This window comes from Symphodus melops (assembly GCF_947650265.1).
Source record: "Symphodus melops genome assembly, chromosome: 10".
NCBI classification, from domain to species: domain Eukaryota; kingdom Metazoa; phylum Chordata; class Actinopteri; order Labriformes; family Labridae; genus Symphodus; species Symphodus melops.
The window spans coordinates 4,513,943-4,541,464 of NC_136700.1; the positions used below are offsets into that span (position 1 = coordinate 4,513,943).

General features: G+C 41.1%; 1 protein-coding gene across 6 annotated transcripts in view; it reads left to right on the plus strand.

Annotated features, from left to right (window-relative positions):
• The window catches only part of nbeab (neurobeachin b), a 170,710-nt gene that overhangs the window by 39,043 nt on the left and 104,145 nt on the right, over positions 1 to 27,522 (plus strand). For all 6 annotated transcript variants that reach the window (XM_079354490.1, XM_079354485.1, XM_079354486.1 and 3 more), the window contains exons 5-20: positions 496 to 617; positions 2,369 to 2,495; positions 4,948 to 5,067; positions 6,740 to 6,886; positions 11,899 to 12,096; positions 12,211 to 12,344; positions 14,149 to 14,257; positions 15,967 to 16,119; positions 17,385 to 17,553; positions 22,999 to 23,078; positions 24,010 to 24,072; positions 24,448 to 24,545; positions 24,999 to 25,091; positions 26,856 to 26,964; positions 27,066 to 27,147; positions 27,245 to 27,368. In XM_079354490.1, the coding sequence (XP_079210616.1) occupies positions 496 to 617; positions 2,369 to 2,495; positions 4,948 to 5,067; positions 6,740 to 6,886; positions 11,899 to 12,096; positions 12,211 to 12,344; positions 14,149 to 14,257; positions 15,967 to 16,119; positions 17,385 to 17,553; positions 22,999 to 23,078; positions 24,010 to 24,072; positions 24,448 to 24,545; positions 24,999 to 25,091; positions 26,856 to 26,964; positions 27,066 to 27,147; positions 27,245 to 27,368 (1,928 nt within the window). The remainder of the gene's footprint in view (positions 1 to 495; positions 618 to 2,368; positions 2,496 to 4,947; positions 5,068 to 6,739; positions 6,887 to 11,898; positions 12,097 to 12,210; positions 12,345 to 14,148; positions 14,258 to 15,966; positions 16,120 to 17,384; positions 17,554 to 22,998; positions 23,079 to 24,009; positions 24,073 to 24,447; positions 24,546 to 24,998; positions 25,092 to 26,855; positions 26,965 to 27,065; positions 27,148 to 27,244; positions 27,369 to 27,522) is intronic.

Sequence of the window (27,522 nt, forward strand, 5' to 3'; positions counted from 1 at the left end):
GTAATTTAACTCAAGATAATTTTTCACAGATGGTTTAAGTTGTTTTCGAAGACTCTCCAGAATCTCTGAGATTAATAGCACATTTCCCCACATGCAAACAGCAGTTTAAATCGTGACTGGGTTTATTTCCATCTTAAATATTCAGCATGAGTAAGGCTTTTGATGCGATCAGTTGGCCCGACACGTTGCTGATGTAACCTTTAGTTGCAATTTCCTGAGTCTTATTAATTAGATCTAAATGATCTCACGATTAGGACATGCTCATTAGTGAGGCCTAAGCAAAGGTGATATTAATCCTCATGAACGTAAACAGTAAGGATGAGGTCCACAGGTTGCATGAAAAAGTTTGGGATTTCAGATAAGAATAAAGATAGTTCCCTTATTGCAGCCAAAACTTGAGCTCAGTGTAGTCGAGGCATTGAAACAGAATGTAAAACAAAGGCTTCTCTTTCTGCCTCATGATCTCTAATATCTGTTTTTTTGTTGGTTTGCCAGGCCATTGCTTTACCTCCTATTGCCAAGTGGCCTTATCAGAATGGGTTTACATTCAACACCTGGTTCAGAATGGATCCTTTGAATAACATCAACGTTGACAAGGACAAACCATATCTGTATTGGTGAGTACACGGCTACTTTTTGAAAGTGGAGAGAAGAAAATGTGCTGCTCCTTGTTTTCATCTATCTAATTCCTTTAGCTTTGTGTTTGAAATCACTCTCACTCTGCAGGGACCTGAAAAGCTAGCAGCGGCTTTCTTGACAGAACAGTACGCTGTTGATTCTCGGTGACCTGCACTGATTTTCTTTTTGAAGCAGATTATGACCGCAACTTGTTTTTCAAGGTTAAACTAGTTTTACACACTTCCATCACAGAGTTTAAGTGGCTCTCATTTGTTCCAGATATTTTTCATGGATTATAAGAGATTATAAGAGAGAAGCCATGAAAGCACGAAACACAGTGACTGGTACCGAGTGCTACACTGTAGTCTTTTTCTTTTGGATTTGCCACATACCAGCTCTTGCTGAGGCTTGTGGGTAATTAGTACTCAAATCAATAACCCAAAAGAGCAGTGAGGTTCTGCTGCCTTTTTCTTTTGTTTATCTGATTTGCTTTTGGAGCAAAATCACTGATGGACACAATGGAACATACAGTATAAAGGATTGTATTAAAGAATGAAAGAGAAAGTGGATTACACAGATAACACAGTAGAGCTGGCTGATGAGAAAAGACTGTTCACTCTATTCGGCCAGAGATAACAGTCCTTTCACTACACCGTCTGCTGCTGCCATTCCTCTTCCTGGATCACACAGTTTGAATGAAAGAACCCTCTCACTTTGGAAGGACTTGTTCTGTGTTTCTCTGATGTGCAACATCAAAAACAGAAAAAGAAGAAATATTGGCTTAGCTGAGTTGTTGGTATTCATGTGGCAGTGATTCCTCTCTGACAGAGTCACAGAAAGGCTGAGATGTGCCAAGCTAATCCTGTTTATGTGTCGCTCTGAGGGCCTCATAGCTCTGTGGCAGGGCATGTAGACAACAAAAAGGATTGTGTCTTCAGAAGGCGACCAAGGTTGCTGCTTTCCTGATGTGTAATCTCAAGCAGACCTGTCCACTGGAGCGTCTTGGCTCACTCAGAGGTCGCTCGGTGTGGGGCTCCATATCTCTCTGTCCCTGCGTGCACTCCACAGTATGAAATCCCAGGCTATCTTTATCTGCCTTGACAAAGAGATCTGTCAGATGGTCTCAGTGGGAAGGGTTGGTAAGGGGTTTTAAAGATGGTCGACTGCTACAGACCTGAAGACAATTAATATAGTGAGAACGTGTCAGCGGTGTAAAAGATGTGCAGCTCAAGCAGAGACAGACTAAAAGGAGTAGCGTTACACTGAAAGGTGTTTTGTGTAGAGGCTGCTCATAATGTATGGAGGTGGCGTTTCATACAGTGCTGACATTATATACGGTGTAAGTGTGGAGTCAGAAGAGTCTGAGAGGAGGGATTAGACCCTGGGAGTTGTTACCATTCCTGCAAAATCTGGGCTGAATGGATAAGCATTATATCACAAGTCTCATAAGAATTTTGAGAATTACCTGTCAATTACGTCTGCAACTTGCTTTGTGTCTGCTTCTTTTAAAAAATAGGTTGACCCCAATCTGACTATACCGCAGGAAGCCAGTGCCACTTAATTGACTGGTGTGTATGAGCGGGGCCGCTAAGGAGGAACTCTCCTAATGATAACTTGAAGTCACAAATGAAACAGCAGGAAGCCTTCAGCTCTGCTGGTTTGAAATGTGTTTTCTTCATGCTTGTTGTTACGAGTTTACTCTTCCATGTTTGCAGCTCAGGATATACCATGTGCATGTTTTTGTTGACAGCTTTCGTACCAGCAAGGGCATCGGCTACTCTGCACATTTTGTCGGTAACTGTTTAATCGTGACGTCCCTCAAGTCCAAAGGGAAAGGATTCCAGCACTGTGTGAAGTATGACTTCCAACCAAGGAAGGTAAGCTTTGATTATTTCTTTCATCATATATTTCAAACTTGATGTGATTATTATATGTTCAACGTCTGCGGGTTATTTCTGTGGAAAGCAACGTTTTCAGACATTGACAACAGATTTTAATTTCAGATATAACAAACAACCTGCCTGGCTTTATACCAACCATCACATAGATCTAAAGTGCACTTTGGTGCTTAAGCCAAGACAACAGTCTAGGCTTTTGTTGTGACTGAATCGATGAATATGGTCTTCATAACACTCTGTGGTTTGGTTTTATTTACCCCAGATTCCCCAACCACCTGTTCTTTTATTGACATTTTAGAGTTGTATGTCTACATTTAGACCTGGAGTGTTTAAGACCCTCAAGTCCTACAGGTGTAATTAGAAGTAAATGTAGATGAGAAGATGAAACCTAATTTCCTGTGAAATGTCAGTGTAGCGTTGCTGTCCCTGCAGTGACTAAAAAACCCGTCTCAAAGCATGTGTCAAACAATTAGAGTTTTCAAGTAACACCTGGGAACAGCAATTCATCCCGGTCCTTCTGCCGCAGCGCAGAGATTGTTCTCTCGAAGCTCTTAGAAGATAAAACAAGTTGAATTAAGTTTTTAATTGATTTTGGGTCCAGACATCTGCGGATAAGTGCCGCTTTAAATTATGTGTGGACGGCTTGCACTTTTCCCCTCAGCCATGAATCCTCTCTGAAGTGTCCTTACCTGTGTGTGTGGAGACGGCTGTAATTCCATTAGACTGCTCACTGTGCCCTTCACGGGTCAAACTAATAAACAGTAGGCACACTGTCACAAAGAGATGGACAACCTATTGCCTACTGCTGCGTGTGGTAGGTCTGAACATGACCTCCCCTAATATGACATTGTTTTCACAAGTTTGCATAGGAGGCATTAATATTAATGCATTGATGAAAAATAGAGGGAATAATTTCATTACTTAAGAATAAAAGGAACTGTTGAATTCAGATTTAGTTTTGGGCTTTTATTGTAGTGATAGGACAGATCAGGAATAATGGACAGAGTGGGGAATGACACGTGGGGAAGGAGCCACAGGTCGGGGTGGAACCCGTGCTGCCCGCTCTGAGGACTGTCGCCTTGGAACATGAGACATGCACACTAACTACTGAGCCACCGGCGGACACGCTGAGAAACTTGAACTTATAGAACCCTATGTGTATTTATTAGTAATATCAAGCAGTTCAAAAAGACTTGAATTTAATACAGGCTTGATGATTAATGAATTGAGATTAACATGATTCCAATAATGTGTTAAATATTTCTTCTCAGGTAGACTCGCTGCGTTAGCTTACATTTGTTATTCTAACACCTTCATTTAAGTTGTCCTCCATTTTTCACCTCATTAAGTGTTCGTACACACTGCTTTAATGTGATCAGGTGTCTTCACACACTGACTCGTTCCCATGCCTGCTGTAATCTCTCCTTTTATTTGAATAAGAATAAATACTTAATATTCAGTTGTATCTCTTATTTTAAATGGCACGTATGCATAGGCCATTTAAAACACAAACAGGATCCTATGGACAAGCATTAATATAAGGATTTTCGAGTAAGGGGCTTCAGCAGTTGGGGGTTTGTGGCCTTGCTTAAGGGCACCTAGGCAGTTCTCAGGAGGTCAACTGAATTGCTTATTTAGTTCTAACCTAAAACAAGCTCAACGTTGTGATTGTTTATGGAAACTTTAAGGAAATATCAAACCACAATAAATTTGACTTGGGTTTGTAAAAGCGCTTTTCAAAGCGCTTTTACACTGCACATCACACCTACCCATTCACACACTGATGGCAGAGGCTGCTATGTATACTGACCATCAGAAGTGACTGATTCCATTCATACATAATCTGACACAGCAGGGGGAGCAATTGGGGGTTAATGTCCCAAGTGTTCAAGGTCACATACAACATGTTCCTCGCAGGAGCTGGGGATCGAACCCTCAACCTTCCGTTTGAGAGACTATGACAAGTCTACCAACTGAGCCACAGCCGCCCCAATAACATGCATATTTCTTTTTTCCTTCACATACATGTGTTATACTGTAAGGGTCTGTGTTTTGTCTTGATTTGATTTGCATTTCTGCAGTACATGTAAGTGTTTGTGTACAGAAGACATGAAGATACTGCTGCTCTGGTTTGTGCAGAAAAAAATAAATAAAAATGTGACTCCTTTTAGCCTTTTCTCTAATTTGTTATTTACCATTCTCCACTGGGGTTTAAAAGTACAATGTGGTGTAGTGTCATGGCTGTGGCTTTCTAGTCACTTTCAGGTCGACCTTACTTTAAGGACTGTAAAGAAAAAAAGTCGAGAGCTTTAACGCCACTCAATAAACCAAACTCCATTGTATTTTTAGTCAACTTTAGCAAACCTGTAGTAAGCGTTATCTGTATCTCACTTATTGAGGCTTGCTAATCTGACTCTCTTCTCTCCTGCAGTGGTACATGATCAGTATCGTTCACATCTACAGTCGCTGGAGGAACAGTGAAATCAGATGCTACGTGAACGGACAACTTGTGTCATATGGCGACATGGCATGGCACGTCAACACGAATGATGTAAGCCCTCTTCCTTTTACTCCTCCTCCTCACCACTGTCACCATTTCCCCTGACTTTGATGTTCATTGGCACAGAAATGACTGAGGCCGACACGTCCATGTTTTGCATGGCTGGAAATAGACAGAAAGGAGAAAAGAAAAAAAAAAAAAAAACGTACATCTTGAGTTGTGCTTATTGAGCAAAATGAGTTTTACCCTCTCATCATCGATCTCTCTCAGAAATCTGACATGGCATTTCAGTCTTTATTTAAATAGCAGTTTGTCACAGAGCTGTGCTGCAGCAGAGGGTGGAAGATGGAGTATCAAACACTTTGAGATCAGATTTATGCATTCAGTGAAAGATTACTGAATCTCTGTAGCTGCTGCATTTGTATTTACACAGAGTGTTCGTATTATAAAAGTGAAACACTCTAGTTTAAAATATATGCAAACAGAGTGATCGTGAGTTATTTGCATGTTTGAATGACTGTCAAATGGAACTAAGAGTCACACATGGCTCTAAATGACAGATTTAAAAAGCAATTTGCATCGTTGAGACACATTTCCGAGGTGTGTTTACTTTGTTCCTGTAGCTGTGAAATGAAGGGAAGATTAGACAAATGACAGGCCTAGATATCAGTGCCTTTCATGAAATATTCCAGAACATTAGCCTAAGATGCCTTAATTGTGATGGATCGTTTTTGTGGAGGATGTTTCCACCACTTTAAATGAAGGCAGTTAGTTATTTTGATGGGGATGCTGCATCAACAAGACACTGACAATCATACCGCGGACAGTTTAGAATAGTAAAGCTTCTTTTTAAATAAGAGGAGAACCATGATACTGTATTCTACCGAACACCCCTGCAGCTTTACATTCCCCTGGATCGAGATTATCTCAACAACTACTGCAGCTGCCTTCTTACACACGTTTGCATTACAGAACTATGATTACAGAGCTGATGCACTTCACAGAAAATATTTTGAGCTGACGGCTGAGTTGTCTTAAATTATAAACGTGCAAAATAAAAAGTTGCAGATAAACAGGATTTTAAACCATCTGCATCGTCACCATCTGCATCGTCTACATCATGTGCTGATTCTCTTCACACTCTCTCCTTCTGCTGTTAAGGCTTTCATGAAAAAATAGAAATGTTTCTGTTTCTGGTGCTTTTTCAATCAAAATGAGTTTCAATTCAAAATGTTTTGCTACATTTAATCCATTTAAATTAGCATATTTTAATGAATTGCTAAAGCTGAATATACAATATAATAATAAATAGGATCAGTAAAGCACAAGCTTCGTCAACATTCTGATTATCCTAAACAAATAAGAAATGATACCAACACTTTTCTCTGAGTGGTTTTTTTAATCTTCTGCTGTTGTTAGTTTAATTTCATCCTGAATTCAGTCACAGCACACATCATCTTCATCTCAAAAGGATTTTCTTTACCGCATATCAGGCCTATTGTTCTCCCCCTTTTGGTAATTATCAAAGTGGATTTTGAAACGGCACAGAAGGTGATCATGTTTTTGATAGTTGCACCAAAAATACGATTCTCTGACAAAACAAAACAAACAAACTGATCCGTGCAGCACGTTGTTTGTCTTCCTTCTTGCTCTTTGTGAGTGTAGAGCTGTCTCACCAGTTTGGAAATATAAAATGATGTATCTTTTTCTCCCTGTCTTGCAGAGTTATGATAAATGCTTCCTCGGCTCCTCTGAGACGGCCGATGCAAACCGAGTATTCTGTGGGCAGCTCGGAGGTGTCTACGTGTTCAGTGAAGCCCTCAATCCAGCACAGATATTTGCAATTCATCAGCTAGGGCCGGGCTATAAGGTATGTACTTGGATTGTAAATAGATTACATGTGAGCAGTGTGTCTCACATATCCATCTGTGAGACCAATGCCCACTGCTGTCCTGCCACACTTTCTTTTCCGTCTCTGTCCAGGGAGCGGCACTTTTCCTCCCAGATAAACGGCTGCATAAATTACCTTCCTCTTTCAAATAATGTCACAATACAGTGAGGGAAGCAGCAGGCGCTCTGAGAGGAAAGAGTCCTGAGCAGACTTATATCAGCTGCAGCAGGTGGAGCACTCCCCTGCTCACTGACAAAGACCAGAAGATAGTGAATTTTAAAAGATGCTGACCTTCCCTGAGGGAGATTAAACCTTGAATTTTAATCATATTTTTGACAAAATATTTGGCTTTTACATTATTATTCAAATTATATTTACTTTACTCGAGACTCACTCTTTTTCCCACTCGTCTTGAATGAGATCAAGGGCGGTCTCCTCAGTTTATTCTCACTTTGAAAGACTGCTCTCTCGCTCCTTCTCACTGTCTCATTTTTGCTCCTGATTCTCACCAGCGCTGCTGCTTCTTCACAGTTTTAAGCCCTACACTCTGTCACAAATGGAGGAATGACACGCACTGCCAAATCAGCTTTGAACACAGGATGTGTCGCAGACACATTACAATATCTGTCCATTTTACACTAGCTCTGTTTGCTCTCCATCTGCTTTGAAGATTAAATTAGAAAGAGATTTTATCACAGAAAGGAAAGGCATCTTTTGCTTTGTCATTGTCAAACACTCTCTGCTAAAGGTTGTTGCATGAGTGTTTGTGATTTTAATCAGGTCCATGGGTGTCTGGAGATTCCCAAGAGAGCTCATTGTTTGGTCTTTTCACTAATAGCTGGTGACTTGTCGTTTGCCTCTTTAATTGCGGTTCTAGACCTTCAATTAGAGAGGAAACACACAGACGAGCAGTCCTCCAGGTTTCTCAAAATAATGAAGAGCAGGTCCCAGGGAGACAATTAACACAAACAGATGAAGCTATGCAGGCTGCTGCTGATGGGATAGAGTGTAATAGAGACAGCCAGGTGAGCTGAGGATGAAGGTCAGAGTGCTGTCAGACTCACTGATTGGTTGTTGTGATGGGAGTGTGTCCAGGGGAGTAGAGGCCTGAATGTGGAGCAAATCACTGCGCACACCTGCTGCAGTATGTATGTTACACCATTACATAAATGTATTTCAGCTTAGCTGCACAGCCACAGGAAAAAAAAAAACTCAAAAAACTTCTGAGCCGATGTATGATTTATTTTCTGATCGCTGGTCTTCTCATCCATGTTTGATGTTTGACACACTCACACGCTGTATCTGATAGAACTGTAACGTTTGCGTCTAGTTGAAATGCAGAGATCATTGCTGCCTAGGGTTACTATTCCTTCTGCATTTTATGATTAATGGCTTTAAATCCGACAGACATGTAGGTAGAATCCCTTGGCTCTTTTTGATCTGCACTCTGAAACTGAGCTGGACTCAACAACGTCTGCTCTATATTTCTGTTTCTATGACTGACTTGAAATGTTCCCAGTTATTCTGAGATAACATCAAGGGACAGTGTTGTCTTTGCAGACACTGTGCTTGACACAAGCTGGCTGTCTCATCACATTGTCTCTCCTCGCCTCTGTTTTTGCGAAGTTCATAAGCTTTGGAGAAAGTCGAGGAAATTGTGGACGGAAGGATTCCTATGAGAGAATTAATTGCCTCACGGCGGTGTGAGATGTAGCTCAGCATAAAGACTATAATCCCCAATGGACTCTAGTGAACACAGTTATCACAAGGCCTCTTAGTGTGTTTATTCTGGATAACTGCTTATCCCTCTCCAGCTCTGGGAAATAGCATGGTCTGGAGTCATAAAGCAATATCCATCACAGCCATATCCAGTGACAGTTTCACTGAACACAGAGTGCTCCTCATCGAGACGACTCGTCAGAACAGTGAAGCCATGACTTCTCCAGCGATGCACCCACTTATCTGTTTGCCCTTCTATTATCTCTACCATAAGAAGTGCGCTACATGACACAGATGTGCCTCTTGTGACACGGCCAACACGGCTCTGCAGTGTGCGCCACAGAGTTCTGTAGAGGAGACCGAGGAGAGGCAGAGTCTTGGTCCGCCAATGTTTAATAAGACGGGCCGTTAAATACATCAATGTCTGATGTAGAACAGTTCATGACATGTCATTGGACGTCTAAAATACTGGAGGCTTTTTGAAATGAACCAACCTGCCTTTATATTTGAAGCAGCTGAATGAGGTGACTAATTTGGTCTCTTCACAGTAAATAACAATATCAAGGCTGCAGACTCTTTCACTTTGTTGGATGAAGTTTAAAGTACTCATTTTGGCAGACAGACATTTTTTTTATATAAGGAGGATTATCGCACACAAAAAACGTCAGTAGTAGGACTAAAGCAACACTGTTAAATGTTCTTTTACTTATTTAATGAGACAAACATCCTGGATATAAAAAAAGATATACTGCACTGACACATAATCATCCAGTAACATAAAACACTATAAATGGATGTTAAACTTTTCTTTTTTTTTTCTATTAGGCAAATTATTGAGAAATTATTGAGTAGACTTTGCAGTCTGTGTACACCATGCTGTGTCATTGTGTAGTCAGATTAGGGCTGTCCCGAGTCCTTTCTGGTATTCCGAGGGAGTTGTGGGGAAGCCCCCGGTCAGTGGCAGCCATCAGCAATGTGAGAGGAAGAAGGCAGCTGTGCTCTAATTCTCTTACATGACGGGCCTGCCTGTGGACTGATGCTGGCATGCTACAGAGTTTGTCACTGTGGTCACAACCCATGAGATCATTATTTTCACACTGCGGCGAGACTCAAGCTAAAGCACAGGGCACTGAAGCTTGTTATTTCCTCTCACTTGGGTTTCACAAGTAGGAACTTTTGAAGGATGTTAGAGAATACATGATGAGATGCATGCTGGCTTCTTGTAGACTGGATCAGAGCAGATGAGCAGAATACCTCTCATGCCTTTTTTATCATCTGACTGGAAGGAGATAGGCCATTAAATGTGGCTCAACCCTCTCAGTTTCACAAGCTCGCCTGTAAAACTCTTGCCAGAATAATGCTGCCAGGCTACAGATACAGCAGCAGTAAATATACGTAAACTGTAATCACTATTCTTCTCAGGGTAAAATCTTAAAACACAGGATACAGTTTCCAAATCAGACAGGAAATACATTTAAAAAAATGTAGTTGCTTAATACAGGCTGATTTCAATGTACTTTATTTGTGCACAGGTATACAATAAAACACTTCTCACACACAGTACAGAATAAAATGTACAGTCATTGTACCGTTTACAGCCTGACTCGTTTCTTTTTTCATCCATTTACTCCCTTACTGCCCAGAATCAAACCCAGATTACGCTGCCTGTTAAACTGACGCATGAGCTCTGTTTGCTTGTGTTGCATAACATACTGTATTTATCCACAGCCTCTTTAGGGCCAGATGGTTGTTTCCTTGCTGGTGCTTGAGCTCTTTCAGTCTCTCTTTATCTCTTCACCATCTGCTCGCTGTCCATGAGTCAGAGAGGGGAGGAAAAGCATTTCTCTCATTCATTAATAATTCAAGCCTGCTGATTAGACGACTTGATTTCCTTATTAAGCGGATTCAATTCACACTGCATTGACAAATTAATTCAGCTCGTCGGTCAAAAGCCAATTGATTGAGTAAATGAACAGTAGCCTGTTATTGATCGACTGTTTGTTATGTAAGTCATAATGGATGTTACTGAAGGACGCTCTGTTTCTTTTTACACAGACATCAAATGGGCTCAGATGTCTTCATGCAAAATGAGATTTCAAGTTAGACTTCAAACACTGAAAACACAAGAAAAGTGCCTCGAAATATGTCTTTACTGTAATCAGTAAGACACTGTTGTTAAATAGTGCTGACAATTCAAAATGAAATACTTTCCATTCAATGTCTTAGTTTTCCTCTCTCTCACTCTGTCTCTCTCATATTAAATTGGAGGACTTAAATTCATCAAATAAATCCAATAAATAAGCACTGAGCCTGTGTTGTTTTCTCAACAACTATTTGCACAATGTTCTGCCTAAGTCTGATTACTTTGGATATGAAGTGACACAGTAACGCAAAGCTAAATTGCAGACTGCCAGCTGTAATTTGTCTGTGTTTTCAGCCAGACGGGAAAAACTCTTGTCATACTGGCTCGCTTTTCAAGAATGCAAAGTTTATTTCATAGAAAAAAACACTTTTATTCAGTGGAGAAACCTGTGTATTTGCCAAAATGTTAAAGTGAGCTGGGTAACATTGTGCAGTCATAATACACTCTCCTTGTTCTCTCTCGTAGTTTTTGTATATAATACCTGTTTGAGTTCAGCAGTGACTGTGCTCGGTTTAGATTTCTCAGGAACATGCAAGAGTGTGAGTTTATGGGTAAATGAATGTATGGTCCTGTTCTTTTGTAATGCTTGCACTCTGCAAGAGAAACTTGAAGATCCTTTTCAAAAAAATGTGCTTTTGTCATTTATACCCGATGTAAGATGAATACAAATAAAAAAATAATCTAAAATCAAATCAATAGAGTGTACATTTGAAATGAAAACATATCCTGTGTCTCGGTAATAAGAAATATGTGATACTCCCTTGATTTCATTTTTCGACACCTTGTAGTTTTTTCTGAAGCGGGCATGTCTGATTGATTAAACAGTTTGCGTCATGAAAAGTATTGATTTGTAGTTTTGTATCTGTAGAAAAGTGATTTATTTGTTGATGCATATTTAGCATTGAACTGGATGCAAAGAAAGACTGGACCTTTGGAAAAATGTGATGATTGCTCATACAAAAACATCTTGTCATTTGTCCATGCGTTGATGGATATTTTTTAATCAAGTTCTCATTAAAAGATAAGACCTAACAGGCAGTGATGAGCACTATTTGCAGGACGGAGCAACTCAGTCTCTCCCTCTAACCCTCCCAATCTCTTGTTCTTTCTCTCTCATCTTTTTTTCTAGAGCACATTTAAATTCAAGTCAGAGAGCGACATTCATTTAGCGGAGCATCACAAGCAGGTGTTGTATGACGGCAAGTTGGCCAGCTCCATCGCCTTCACCTATAATGCTAAGGCCACCGATGCTCAGCTGTGCCTGGAGTCCTCGCCCAAAGAAAACGCCTCCATCTTCGTGCACTCGCCACATGCCCTTATGCTCCAGGTCAGCTGCATTACTAAAAGTGAATGTGTACACTTCACCAAAAGGATTCATTGAGTTCTTTTACACTCGTATTATAAAGTTATGACAAAAGTTTGTTTTCTGATTTTCTCCCAGGATGTAAAAGCCACTGTGACTCACTCCATCCACAGTGCCATACACTCCATCGGAGGGATCCAGGTGCTGTTCCCTCTCTTTGCTCAGCTGGATTACCAACAGCTGAATGACAGCCAGGTGGAACCTACTGTGTGGTAAGATATAGAAATGCTAATGTGCTTTGTCTCCCTTTGTGTCTCTGTCTGTAACTTTGTATTTTTGCTGCTGACTGTGTGCCAGGTCTCCTTTGGAAAAGAGGTTCTTTATATCAATGAGACCCACGTGATTAAATACAATGATATGAAAGAAATTCACCTTTTAGAAATAGAGGTTGTTACTGTATGGGTAAGAGTGATTTTGGGTTTCCATAAATTTGATTGCTCTTTGATCCTTTTATCCTGGACCACTTGCCTATGAGGCTGATTATGACTGCTTGAGAGTAAAAGAGCTTCAGTAGAATACTAATTCCTTTTTTTCTGTGGAAATGAACACTTGTCATATAAACATGCACTGCATGTCTTCTCATTCAGATGTTGTAGACTTGTTAATCATTTTTTTAATGTTTTGGTCGAGTAAAGGTTGCTAACTAAAGGAGAACAAACATGTTGCTCAATAAGATGTAATCTTGTTGGATTGAGCTTTACTCAGTTTGCTAATGTAATACTTGAAGTGTGTTTTTTTCTACAGTATTTTCTGCACTTTTTCTTGTTCATGGAAATTAACATGGACATTGATATACACTGTATCTTTAATGAATAACTCCATGCTTATAACATCTGCCTTGGTCAAGCCGTGGCCTCGTCTCTCTCTCTTTGAGTCTGCGCTCCTCTCCACCGTCCTGATGTGGTCAGTCCAAAGCTACCATGCTGTCCCCTGGATGGAGTCTGAGCTCTGCTCTAATCCCATGTCACTTCAACGACGGCAGTACGACTCAATAGGCGCTCGAATAGCCACACAGCAGAACACAAACCCCTGAGGCCTAAATCTTTCTGCCTGTGTAGTTCCTCTCCTCTCAGCTCAGTGTCCCTCGTTCTCTCTGGCTTGAGCATCGCCAGCCTGCCCCATCACTTGCTTTGTCCTTGCATTGGGGCTTTGGATCGAGTTGCTCTAAATCCATTTGAGCCTGGGAGTTCAAAGCTTTTTCAACAATTAACTCTCTCAAAGTCCTCTGGACCTGCTGTGGCTGTGCTAAGCATCCTTCTCAATTAAGTATTCAAACAAATATATATACTGATACATCTAATCTCATGTTTCTTTCTGTCACGTATGACATTTCACACAGCTGTGATATATTACCAGTCACTTCTGCGCTGCAATGTTGGTGGAAGCTGTGCTTTCTGTAAAGGATCTGAGGTGAAGCTGGAGAGGTGAAGATGTGAAAGCCGACAGACTTAAACAGTTTCAAACTAGCAGCAGGAGTTCCTCATTTAATTGTACACATTTCTGTGCGTCTGTGCAGTATACATTGGCAAGCCCTGCAGAGGAGCGGTTGTGTCCTTGTGGTTGTTGCACTAGAGTGAAGGCCACTAGAGGATGTTGGGGAAAAGCCGATTAAAAAGCGTCACCAAGCACCCTGTCGCTCAGCCAAAGACTTCAACTGAAAAGCCCTGCAACAAGAAAAGAAAAAAATCATATTCAGTGCAGAGCTTTGGCCCCTTGGAGCCTTTTCCCCCTGAACAACAAACACAGCCTGTTACAACCTGCCCCCAGACCACTCTCCATTCCTGAAGAGCCCAACAAGCCGACCCTTTCTTCTCAGCCGAAGAGGTTTGAAAGCAGCGAGCTGCAGTTCCCAGCTGATTGCTCCTTTGAAAATGACCTTGTTTTTTTTTTTATCTCTCTGGCCACTGTCTCCTCGTGCTGCTGTAGATTATAGAAGAACTCCTTCAGCCCTCCATGCCACTGTAGAGATGCAGTTTGTTATTCCCCAGTGAGACGTTATGTCTTCTTGTTTTGCAGTGCCACCCTGTTGACCTTTCTGGTTGAGCTGCTCAAGAGCTCTGTGGCCATGCAGGAGCAGATGCTGGGAGGGAAGGGTTTTCTGGTGATCGGGTACCTACTTGAGAAGGTACGGTAGAGCTGCTGGACTTTCATAATCTTGCACTTATAAGAACTTAAATGAATTAAATATAGATTAATAGTGTCAGATCAGATGGACTCATCACTACAACAGTATTTCTCATGTTGAGCACTAATTTGAATTATTTAAACATCAATATCTTTATTTCTTACCTTAGTGAGTAGATGAAAAGATGTTGGTCGAGTTGGCCTTTTCTCACTGAGAGATCAGCTGTTGGAATTGATTAGTTCATACTGATATACATTTTACAAAGCACATGGGACACATGCATGTTATGAATCAGTGTGAATGGGTAGGTGTGACCTGTGGGGTAAAAACACACTTTGAGTCGTCAGGAGAGTAGAACACAGAGTTATACAAGTCAAGTCCATTTACCATGAATAGGAATTGATATACTGAATTACACACTTCAGACACTTATTTTGCTTTACCTTTGGAGTCCTTGATTTAACTTTGAAGTTAACAGAATAAGAAAAAAGACACCCAGAGTCTCTCCCCTTTGTTTTCTTCTTTTTACACATCAATCTCTATTTAGCCATTTTGTGATGCAGATCTGGCAGCTTGCCGGCCTCCCCCGAGTGCCGGCTCTTTCGGAGCCCTGAGAAATGACTCCACTTTGTCACTCAGTGTCTTGCCTGCCTGCTGGCTTCAGCTGCTGTTAACTAACAGCCAGGCATAAGCATCTGAGAGCTGCTGTTTTTTTTTTTTTTTTTCATGCTTCCTTCCCGCTGCCAGATTTCACACTTTCACATATCGCACCATCTGTTTGTGATCTGTTTACACCACACCTTCCCTTCTCGGTGTGCCTTCATTTTTTCCTCTCTCCTGCCCTCACTGAGTCCCCAATCCCCCTCCTGGGCAGAGAACAGGTGCCAGACAGGAGCGCTAAAGATATGTGTCAGAGGAATTCTCTACAAAGTCATGCCTCTGCAACTTGCTCATTTTATTTTGTTTAAACTTTTTTTAAGATCCATTTATAACTTCTGTCAACACAGCGGCCTGCTGCTAAGCACATTAACGTCATAAAAAAATACACACAGGGCAGTTTACAACATATGACAATGACATTTATGAAACAAATATTTTTAATAATAACTTTGAAGCTATAAATAGCATGTGTGCAACAATTGAGCAGTGCACAAAGAAAAATCTTTCCACTTGCCTTAAAGGTCAAACTATCCATTCAGGCAGGCGCTGGTGGCTTAGTGTTTTATGTGCGCACCCCATGTGAGGAGGCTACAATCCTCTAAACGGGGGGCCGAGGTTCGAATTTGACCTGTGGCTCCTTTCCTGCATGTCATTCCCCTCTCTCCCTTGCCCTAATTTCTGACTCTATCCACTTTCCTATATCTAAATAAAGTCATACAGTAAAAGCCCCAAAACAATCTTCCTATATTATCCATTCCACTTACAGTCCAAAAATGATGAGTCATGATCCAGGCTGCGTGCAAACAACCCACTTCTACAGCTTTCAGGATGTAGTTTAACAAACAAAAAGGCCTACTTGCTATCATTCAGCGTAAAATGAACTTTGTTCTTCTTCTTGTGATTCATTTCTGTTGGTAGACATTTCACGCACACGTTGCTCATTGTGTTGCCAACCATGAGGCAATTACTAACGAAAGATATACACAATGTTTCATAGTGGCATAGTGAAGTGTTTACTGTTTAACACAACTCTGTGATCTTTCCCACAGTCATCCCGTGTGCACATTACCAGGGCCGTATTAGAGCAATTCCTCTCCTTTGCAAAGTACCTGGACAGCCTGTCACATGGGGCACCACTACTGAAGCAGCTTTGTGACCACATCCTCTTCAATGCCGCTATCTGGATCCACACCCCTGCTAAGGTGAGCTCCTGCAGGTAACCGGGACAGTGAAGGGACAGTGGATCAAATTCTTGTAAAATGTGAATCCTTCTGAAACATGCGAGTGTGTGTGTTCACGCGTGAATAAATGTGGAAACTAAATCTGTTCCACACTGGATTCAGTTTTGGTGACTTGCCTCATGGCAGCAGTTGTTTGCGTGGGTGAAGAAAAATGAAAACATGGCATTGGCTTAATCTAAAGCTAAGCTGATCTGAGTGGATCACAAACTGCATTCATTCTTACATGTATGCAGTTTGACATTGATGCAGGCTTACTTCCGTCCTGTCCTCAAACTAACCAAAGTTTTTAAATGTTCCAGAGTTTATTTCTCCACCCTCGTTTTAAATTATGACCCATGGAAAAAATGGGATGAGGTATATCAAAGAAGCTGAGTTTGTGTCGCAAATACATTTGCCTTAGGAATGCTGCTGGTGGGCCAAGCCATGAATAAATAAAAAAAAAAGAAAATAAATATAAAAGTGTCTGGAGGCTTGCCTGCGACACCCCTCCAAAACGGAGCATAACGAAAGAGGGAGAAAAATGAGACACGGCGAGGTAATGAAGTGGGTAACTCACTTTTAGCTTCAGCTGCACAAAGAGCTGCGCTGGCTCCGTCCCCTAGGACATACCTCAAAGTCCACTTTCCCCCCGTCCCTGTTTGCTGTTTGTGACTACAGAGAGAAGCTGAGTGGAAGATGGGGTGTGCTTTATGCCTTAATTACTCACTGACCTTGTCCTAGTAGACAAAAAAGATTGTGTGAGCACATTTCACTTCCCTGTTCTTCCTGAAAATTATGTAACCAACAACAAGCTGCTCACTTATCTCCTGTGTGTAATTTCAGTAGCCTCAGACCATATCACATCATGCTTGCATCGTAAGCACACTGCAGCCTGTCATCACGACTCACATTTGAGTCGTTAATATCCCATAATTTATGACACATGGGAAAAGCTCTCCGTATTTATAGCTTCTACGACTTGTGGGATTAAGGATTCTTGTCAGCTCTGTTGCTAATTACAGAGGACATGCTAATCATCACTGAGCAGAGAGTAACTGGGACATTTATGAAATTGAGTAATATAGGGTCAGCCAGCATCCCTACCAAACACCTGTCAGGATAATAAGCTCATGTATTGCAATCCTCAACCGCAGAAAGTCTTGGTCAGACTTAAAAGGTTTCCACTTGAAGAGATTAATGAAAATGTGAAGTTAATGACAGTTTGTATGCGTCTTCTCCCACCTCAGGTACAGCTCTCTCTGTACACCTATCTCTCCGCTGAGTTTATTGGCACGGCAACCATCTACAACACGATTCGTCGAGTGGGCACGGTGCTTCAGCTCATGCATATGCTAAAGTACTACTACTGGGCCGTCAACCCTGCCGACAACAGTGGCATCACGCCAAAGGGTCTAGGTGAGCATATTTAGCACAGATTTTTTTCTTTGCATAATCCAAGCGTAGTTAATTTTGTTGTTGTGGGATCTGATCTGATTCTGGTTACTGATTTATATAAACTGTTCAGCGTCACTCGGAAGCTCACCCAAGTGAAGCTCTGTGATCTGGGAAAGTAAAGATTGGGAGGGAACCAATCACAATCACAAACCTGCTACCAAAGTGTCTTCCTGAAATGGCAGCAGCTCCCCCACATTTAAAATGATTCATCCCCCACATGGAAGCGCTTGCCTGTCAGCTGTTAGGATCGTGGCCATCACAGGAGATGACAGAGAGGCAGACGCGCCACATCAATACTGTTGTCCCCCCAGGGTGCTCGGTGTGGGCGTAAGGCCTCTGAAACCTGGGCCAGTCGTATGACAAGATACTTTCTCTATGAAACAGCAGGCCAACACCAAGCAGGCTGTGCTGAAAGTGGAAGTGTCCTTGAACTGTCATTTCCCTTTTGCTCTCATTATTCTTTTCCCAAACTCACTGTCTTGTAGTATAGAAGCTGTTTTGTAGTTGTATTGCGAGCTCAGTTACACTGCACTAAGGTCTGATGAAATCCACCTCCTGAAGGTTAAAGTGTTCTTTTAAAATTGATGTTAGTCTTGTCTTCACACAGTATTAACATTATACTTAGGCTTCCCATTGACATTGAATATCGGACAGATTACACATTTTCACAAGCAGTTGCCAAAGGAAGCAACATTTTAGATTATATGAGGCACTCGCCTCATCTGTTACACCTCTGTGTGGTTCAAATAGAGTTCTTACTCGTGTGCCATGTCCACATGATAAACTCCTGAATTTTTCGAGAACCAGTTTCTCCTAAAAAAAATTCCTGAGTTGCCTGTTTAATTCAATTAAAAAAAACTTTATTTGTCCCCAGGGGGGCAATTCAAGGTTTACACAAGCACCTCACAGCTGTAGACTTTCCCTGGCAGAACATGACGCAAAAAGGACAACAAAGAAAAAAGTGTGGCCAGTGCAACTGAGTATGACGCTACAATGACAATGTTTACCTACAGTATTTATCGAGGCTGCGCGTGTTTGAACATATGCACTGTGTCAGCTTAAATAAGGGGAGAAGAACTTTGTGGTTAACAGAAAACAATGAAGCGTTTTAATTTTATCTGGAGAGTCTCGTGGGACTGAATGAGAAAATGTTGGGTAAAATAGTAGTAACAGATGTTGCTGTTTTTTCATTCACACATTCAGCACATGTAAAAAAAAATTAGGACATTTTCAGGGTTTTTTTTGAACGTGTGATTTCTTTTTAGTATTGGTGACATCTGAGTTTAGACAATATAATAACACCATCACAAAGTAAAGTCAGTCACAGGCCCTTCACACATACATTTCATTATTTTGATATCTCCTTTCCTTGGCCACTTACTCAGTGGGGTGTCCCTGTTCACTTCTTATGTGTGAGGGAACTTAACATGACTTAATAAGTGATGAAAGCTCAATGTTCCTGGAAGACGAGCTATATTCAGCTTGTACATGACTGGAAAAAGCAACAGTACTTCATTTACATCCCTTCCTCTACGTCAGACACTTTTTGCTGTGCTTTTTGTATCTTTCCCTCCTGCTGAATAATAGATCTTGATGTCAAAACACGTGTTTGGGAAATCTGTCTCTGTGTTGCTTCAGGCAGTGCAGTACAGTATTGCTTTTTAGAGAAGCATCAGAAAACAGTGGAGTGTTCTGAACACAAAAATAATGCAAATGGTGCCCCATAGTCTTTTTACTGAAGTCAGTCACTCTTTGAGACATCACGTCTTACTACATAAACAAACAAAAAAAAAGTCCATTTAACTATGTCTGTGTGCGAATTGGCCTAATCATCTGCAAAGATGGCCCCTCCCACCTTTGTAACTTTGCCTCTACAGACACCTGAGTGGGTCGCTCAGATTGTTTCTGTAATTATGTGTGTGTGTGTGTGTGTGTGTGTGTGTGTGTGTGGGGGGGGGGGGGGGTATATACTGCATATTTATCATTCACCTTTCTTTAAAAGACTCTACAGTGAAGGCTTAGGCTCTCCTCTTACACTCTCTAACACATCTTTAAATATAGTGCTCACTGTGGGAGATTGTGATGGCAAAATAGCTGAGATTCTGGAGAAGACTCATCAAGGAATACATTGTCTTCCTGTTGTTGGTCATTTTCAAAGTGGTCCACTTTCATTGATCCATGCGTGATTTGGCAGGTCAAGTTTTTCCCCTCTGTTCTTCTGAACTGAGGAATAACCGAGCAAAGACAAGAACAAAGGAGAGAGAAAAGCACATAATGAAGTGTTCAATTATAGCGACACAGAGAACATATTTAAAACAAAGCTCCTCCAGTGACTCGTGTTTCTGGAAGTGCCTCCTCTGTTTTCTTTTTTGTTTTTTTTCCTCAGGTCTTAATACTGAGTGTGATCAAATTAAAGCCATGTATCATTCAGAGATGCACAGAAACGCTGCAGGCCGAGCAGACGATGCCCCATTGCTCAACTTGTTTCAGTTAGTGATATGTACCCACAAGCCAACATATAATCTGTCTCAATCTTGATCACTCTCCTCTGTCTCTGTCTCTGCCCTGCCTCCCTTTTACTGAATAATGAGTCATGAACGAGCGGCAACCTCTGGTGTTGAAAAATGAAGCCAACTTGGCTGCAGTTCCTTGAGTGTTGACTTGAGACTGGCTCCAAAAGAAGTCCCATACACAGCGGATCGTGAATTAGATTATTGCATAAAAATAATCTGATAATCTGGTAACATTTCATTGACTGATAACAGCAACATATTGGGACTTACAGACGTATGTAATGATGGTGATTTGTTACACATGTGCGTATGATGTATGGTCTTCTTTCTCTGCTTTTATCAGGACTTTTTCTTTATTAATATCTTATTTCAATAAGCTTTGATTTAGCACAGATGGCACTTGGGACTGTGGTTTCTTGTTGAAGAGATTTGAACATTTATGGGACTTCTGGGTAAAATAACATCATTAAGTACACATATAAACCTGGGAAATCCACTCGAGCAATTAGAGGTGAGGTCGTGCATTAGAAGAGACAGAGTGTGATGGGGAGCCTTAACTTGTCATTTTTTATAGATTTCACCTTTATGTTTGCTCCTGTATTATGAAATGCTTAGTCAGTGCGGTTTTTTGTTGACACACTCCGCATGCTTTAAACAGAGAACAGACGAAGCAGACGTTTGCGATAACTTCAGAAGAACTTTACAAAGTCATTATTTCTGCTGCTATTAACACTATTCGCCACATTTAAGTGTTTTGTCATCCTTTATTCATCCTTTATTTAAAAGCTTCTGGACACAAAGCTCTATTTATTCCTGTGCCCTATTTAAAGGTTGGCATGGTTATACGGATCTAATTCTATTGTGTATGCAGTGACTTTATTATCGTCAGTCATAAGCAGAATAAGTATTCCTGCATTAATCAAATGGACATAAATTGCTTTCCAATAAACGCTTTCTCCTGGTGCCCTTGGGATGCAGGAAGTAAAGCAATATGTGACTGAGAAACAAGAGCTGTGCAGAGCTGCTGAGCATAATTGGTTGTGAATAACTTGGATGCATTGGCTGCCGTAATAATGTTCTTATCATCCCTTCCATGTCAGGCTCAGTCCCTGCTCTGGGTTTTCCTCTCTCTCTCTATTAATCAGTGTCACGATGCAGAAGCACTTGCCATCCTCCTGCAACCTCAGGGAGCCTCATCATTGATTACATTGACTGGCTGTTGTAGCAGCAGGATGGTCAGGTGTCTGCTGCCATTGTATCTGTCATCAAGGCACTGTCCCCGCTTCAAAGGAACATGTGTCCAGCCGAGGTGGAGGTTGAAGTTTATCAGCTCTGAGAAGAGAAGAAAAGCATTTGGCAAAGTGACAAACTCCCTTTGAAAGGCTGTTGTGTTTGGCCCTGTTACTTTCATTAAATACCTCTGCAAACATAAGAGATTGTGTCTCTGTGTTTCTACCTGGCTGCACAGGATGAATAAGAAATGAATGAAGGTATGCCTGGTCTCACAGCCAAAATGGAGCTTGTGTGCTACATTGAAAGTGCTACTAATCGAATGTGGATTCATGTCTGCATTGTTGTAAGCGGTAATGTATGCCATATGTAATATCCTGTATTTTCTGATGTGTTTGATTAAATAGCTCTGTACTGTATTGATCTGCCTGTTACTGAAGCCCATCAATGTGTACTCAGTGTATGTGTCAACACTTTCTGCTTAAAAACAAAAGAGCTCAGTTTATTGAAAAGGGTCCAACCGAGTCACAAATAATCCTTGCAGCAGCAGCAGCGCTATAATCTGACACTTAATCAATATCAACTGTCATTTTCTGTCATTCTTCTTTATTTGCACGACATACATTCACCGGCTGACAGTGTTAAGACCCGTCACGTAGTGAATAAGGTTCATGACAGGGATGGATTGCAATATTAGGCTTCCTTGTGTGCCAAAGTGACCTCAAATTGGCAGAGGCATTCTGGGTAGTTTTAATGAGATGTTGGCTGGAGTTATGAGACGTGAGGCTCTGCTGACCTTAGGCTGGCTGCCTGGGAACTATGTTGTGACCAAGACCTGGGATGCACACAGACTTTGGATTCAGCATGAATTATGAATACCTTTAGGTTGAACACACAGAATTGAGAATATGCAATGTTTATACAATATATCCTAATATATATACAATATATATACAATATATATATATATATATATATATATATATATATACCTATTGAATTCTGTATGAACTGTTGGATTTCATTGATAATTTGCAGAAGATATTGCTGGTGTATTCCAGCTCTGCTTAGTACCAGGTAGGATCCTCTGATTTGTTTTGCTTTACTGTATCCCAAGCTTTGACAGCTCTTTTCTGCAATGCACCTAGGGCATTGAATAATCTTCGTAAGGAGATCGATTTAGACACACTGACGTCTCTTAACAAAGTTAAGATCACAGTCACATGGTGACGGATGCATATGGTTGTTTTTGTCTTGAAAGACCACCATGTATTTGAATATGTTTCAAAGTGGTTTCCTTGTATTTGTGTTTTTAAGATATTTATAATTTGGCATGGCAGCTAGCTTTGCCAAGGCTTTCTTGTAAAAGAGTTTTAATCTTGATGGGATTTACAGGTAGAATGAAGGTAAATTAATAACAAAGATTAACAGTCAGTTAAATCATTAATATAGAAAAGAGAGAGAGAGAGAGAGAAAAACAAGGATTTTAAATTCTAATTTATTATTTCTGAAGTGAGTGGCTTATCTCTCCCTCTCTCTCTCTCTCTCTCTCTCTCTCTCTCTCTCTCTCTCTGTCTGTCTCTCTCTCTCTCTCTCTCTCTCTCTCTCTCTCTCTCTCTCTCTCTCTCTCTCTCTCTCTCTCTCTCTCCCTCTCCAAATACAGATGGTCCAAGGCCGACCCAGAAAGAAATAATTTCTCTGCGGGCGTTCATGCTTCTCTTCCTCAAGCAACTCATCCTGAAGGTATCTCCCACCTGTCTTCATGCCTCACAGCCCCCTCACACAGCTTGATTTTGAGCTGCGCTGAGGAAATCTGGAGATTGTCAATTCTCGCTGTGATATCCTTTAAAACGTTCTGCCAGTCTGCACCTTAATAGATTCAGAGCTGTTTACTTCAATTCTTCTTCGTGTGTGTGCTGGGAAGAAACCAGTCGTGCTCCAACTAATTCAATGAATTCATTAGTCGAGAGAAGATTAATAAACTACAGTCTTGGTGATTTTTTTAAAACATTTGAGTCATTTGTCTATCTAGCCACCAAACATTTTTCAGTTCCAGCTTTACAAATGAGACTGAAAAATTGATACTTTTCGTTGCCTTAATTAGTTCTAATTACCTCCCTCTGGGTTTGCTGAATATTTATCAGACTGTTTGTTCTGGCACTTTGTCACAGGTATTTCTTGGTATTTGGCTGCGGTTCTGATTATGTGAAGGATTTCACTTGTGGTAGCCTAATCAATAATTAGTGTGTTACAGTACTAGACTAAGAAAAAAACAAAACATCAATAAAGTATTTATTGTTTTCAGACGGGGTATTTGCTGCTTATCTCTTCACGATAATAGTGCCATGTTCAGTCTCTTCAGGGGATAGCAGGAAAAAGAGGACGTCTACATGCAGTGAGGAGACAGGCCTGATGTCTAAATGTTATCACCAGGATGTAGTCAAACAAGTGCTATCTGATCAGTCTGTTTTGTTGTAGAGTCCTTAATTCTTCTGACAGCTGCATTCATTTCTTCCCCCCAAGGTGTGAACGTCAAAACACTTAGTGATCTTCTTATAGTAATCTCCTCTATCGACTGTGCTCCGATGTTTGTTTTGTAATGACCCTTATCTAAGTATCTTCCTGGAACATGATTTTATTTATTTTCTGTTTTCCTCTTTTTGCATGCTTTTAGGACCGTGGTGTGAAGGAGGATGAGCTGCAGAGCATCCTGAACTATTTGTTAACCATACATGAGGTACACAAGAGTCTGTTTCTGCTCTTTGGTGAATTCCCTCTGTTGTTGTGTTAGTGTGCCACAATTCTGCTCTTCACTTCAAGGTCACATTTAATCACTCGTCTTGAGATTGAGAGCAGGTGATTTACTTCAAGTGTATAAACTAATCAGCATTGGCTGAATGCTTCCAGTGTGTCATCTGTAACAGTGAACCAGGTGTATTTTGCGATTGCAGTACATACAATAGCAGGCCACTTGCAGAATGGCTTTGCTGCACTTGCAGTTCCAGAGTCTTAGAGAGAACAAAGAGTGCATCCCTTCTCTTCACTCCCTGGTTCCCTGGTTTGATTGTTTGTTTTTTTGTTGTTGTCTCATTGTCTTTCTCTGCTGGGGCAGGATGAGAATCTGCATGATGTGTTGCAGTTGGTGGTAGCGCTCATGTCTGAGCATCCAGCCTCCATGATCCCTGCTTTTGACCAGAGAAATGGAATACGGTAAGCCCCTCAGGGAAAGACACAATCCCTCTGCTGTTCAGGCACAAAATGAAGAGGTGATTTCGCAAAATAAACCCTAAGCAACCAACACTTCAGCTGTTACTGTGTGCTTTTGGGCTGTATGAATAATTCATATGTTCAGTTGGGGGAAAACAAACCTATGCATGGAAAAGTAACAACATTAACATATTGATTTCACATTATGACACGGATGATCAAGCCTACCTTATGTGATCCTATAAAATATAAATGCACTTCTTGTGAGTTCCAAGGAATTCATTGTGGAAAGACTGCTGCTTTCATTAGGACCTTTATTTAATCCTAAAGTAAATCCTCCCTGAAGGAAAGTGGTTGTCAGCTAACCAGTGCCGGGCCTTTTCATCAACGGGGATATATGTTATTCTGTCAAGACAGTGTGCTGTTGCCAGCTCTCGCTGCTTGTGTCTATTCCAGGGTAATCTACAAGCTGATGGCCTCTAGGAGTGAAAGCATACGAGTGCAATCCCTCAAAGTCCTCGGGTACTTCCTCAAGCATTTGGGCCACAAGTAAGTGTCACACTCCAATAACTGGGTCGTTGGTTTCAGTACTGTGTTTTTATAACGAATAGTCAGATGTTCTAAAATAAATTTACATACGTTTATTAAAAATCATTTCGATTTGTGTTGCAGCTGATAACTGCAGAATCATGAATCAGTCTTAAAATGCATAGAGATGATTCAGCTGCACTTCCATCCTTTTTTAAAGAAAAAGTACAATTGCAAGAGCCAAAAAACTTTTGACTGGATTCCAGCTTTGTAAAAAGAAAGACAGAAAAAGCTTCTCTCATTTCCAGAACACCTGAATTCCTGGCTTTGTGCCCTAAAACCATTACTTCACCTGAAAGAAAGGAGAGAGGTCCAAGTTACTGTCCCTCAGAAACAACTCAATAATAAATGACCCAGTAGGATGTCAGAATATCGTCCATGTGCTGCACAGTGGAGAGGAGAGAGAGACTGCCTTTAATTCAAAATGCAGGATGCCGGGATGGATGGAGGAGATATGAGGCTTTTGCTGTGCTCACAATGGCTTGGCACCAGGTGCTGTGGTGTTAACTGGTGCCTGCTGAGTGCAAAGCCGGACTGCCCCAGGTGCAAGCAAAAGGCCTAAATACTCAAGAGACATGAGGGTTTCATTAAAGGCTGCCTTCCACCCCTCTGTTTCATACAAAGCTTTCATAGATTTGAAAGCATCTTCCTGGTTCACTCTGGCCTTTGCTATTACTCAAAAAGAATTAAACATGTTTCTTCCTTTGTTGTTGTTATTCATTCATTTTTCATTTTACTCTCATTGCCCCAGCGATGCTGGATAATGTGAATTTTGCTTGAGTTGAAATTGACATGTAAACTTCAGATTTTTTTTTCTCCTAGTTAAGATGTGTTTGGTACCATGCAGGACAAAACAAGTTAAGTGTTGAGGATAAAAGATAAGTGCCTTATACCATGCAGAAACATTCGTTTTGTATCTGCAAGAATCTTCTCAGAAACAAAAAAAATAAGCAATTGGACATTTAATGTCCATTTTTTAGTCGTAGAACCAAATGTTCTCCCTGCCTTATGAACACCTAATCCATTTAACCGTAGCACACTTAACCTCTTCTCACTGAAGAGCACAAATCCCGTTTTACGGTTTCAAAAAGAGTGCTTTCAAATCCAAACTGTCTAAACAGATTATTTAATCTATATTCAGGGAAAATGAGAGCGTCTTCATCTGCGTTTGCACACATGAAAACTTTCAAAAATAGGTAGTCCTCCCACTTTTGTGTCGAGCAGATTTGCACAAGTTCCACCTCAGCTGGCTATGTATCATCAGTCTGCCCTTTTCTCCCATATTTCCATATTTATACAGTTGAGAGAAATGCTTCTCCTCTCCTATGTGTCCAATTTGCCAGCCTCAGCAAAACCACTAAAAAACACGGACTTATTAGGAAACTGGTCTCGAGGCCGTGGAAGCATCTTTGGCTTAGCACTGTGACAGCAGTTCTTGTGCTCTTTGCACAAGTAGTTTGTCTGTGTTGAACCTGCTCACCTGTGGTACTCTGCCTTTGCTTCTTGGAGCCATGCCTAGTGACAGAGTAACTTCGTTATGCTGCACTTCTCCTACAAAATTCCCCCAATTTATGACAGCAGGCACTTTCTGACACTTGTCTCCAGAGCAGTGCTCCCTGTAGGTGAGAATATGGAAGCAAGCAGACGGCACTCGCTGATCCTTTCAGTGGCTTCGGCAGCTCTAAACAAAGCACTTTACCAATATGTATGTGTGTTTATCCACAGGAGGAAGGTGGAGATCATGCACACGCACAGTCTCTTCACTCTCATGGGAGAGAGGCTCATGCTGTACACCAACACTGTGACGGTGACGACCTACAACACTCTGTATGAGGTAACAAAATACTTTCCTGTCAAATGTCACGATGTAGCTGCCTTTTTGGTCTCTGTGTAGACAACCTGTAACCGATGTCTGCTCACCATTTCTCACCACAGATTCTGACAGAGCAGGTGTGCACACAGGTAGTTCACAAACCCCACCCTGAGCCCGACTCCACTGTCAAGATTCAGAACCCAAGTGAGTTCAGTTTTTATTCTTTTCAAAAATTACTCTGTCCTCAGGAAAATGTAACTCAGTGAGATTGTATTTGTTTTTTGCTTGCTTGATGTTTCAGTGATTCTTAAAGTGGTAGCTACCTTGTTGAAGAACTCAACGCCCAGCACAGAGCTTATGGAGGTCCGGCGACTCTTCCTCTCCGACATGATCAAACTGTTCAGCAGCAGCCGAGAAAACAGGCGGTGAGCACAACTTTTACCTTACCTGCTCCTTCAATTATCATGCTGATTAATACATCACAACAAGAGTATGAAGGCACATGGTCTAATGTGCTATTACTGATGCTAAATCATCCTCACACATGCACATGGTCTCCAGCAGATGTTTCTTTTCCAC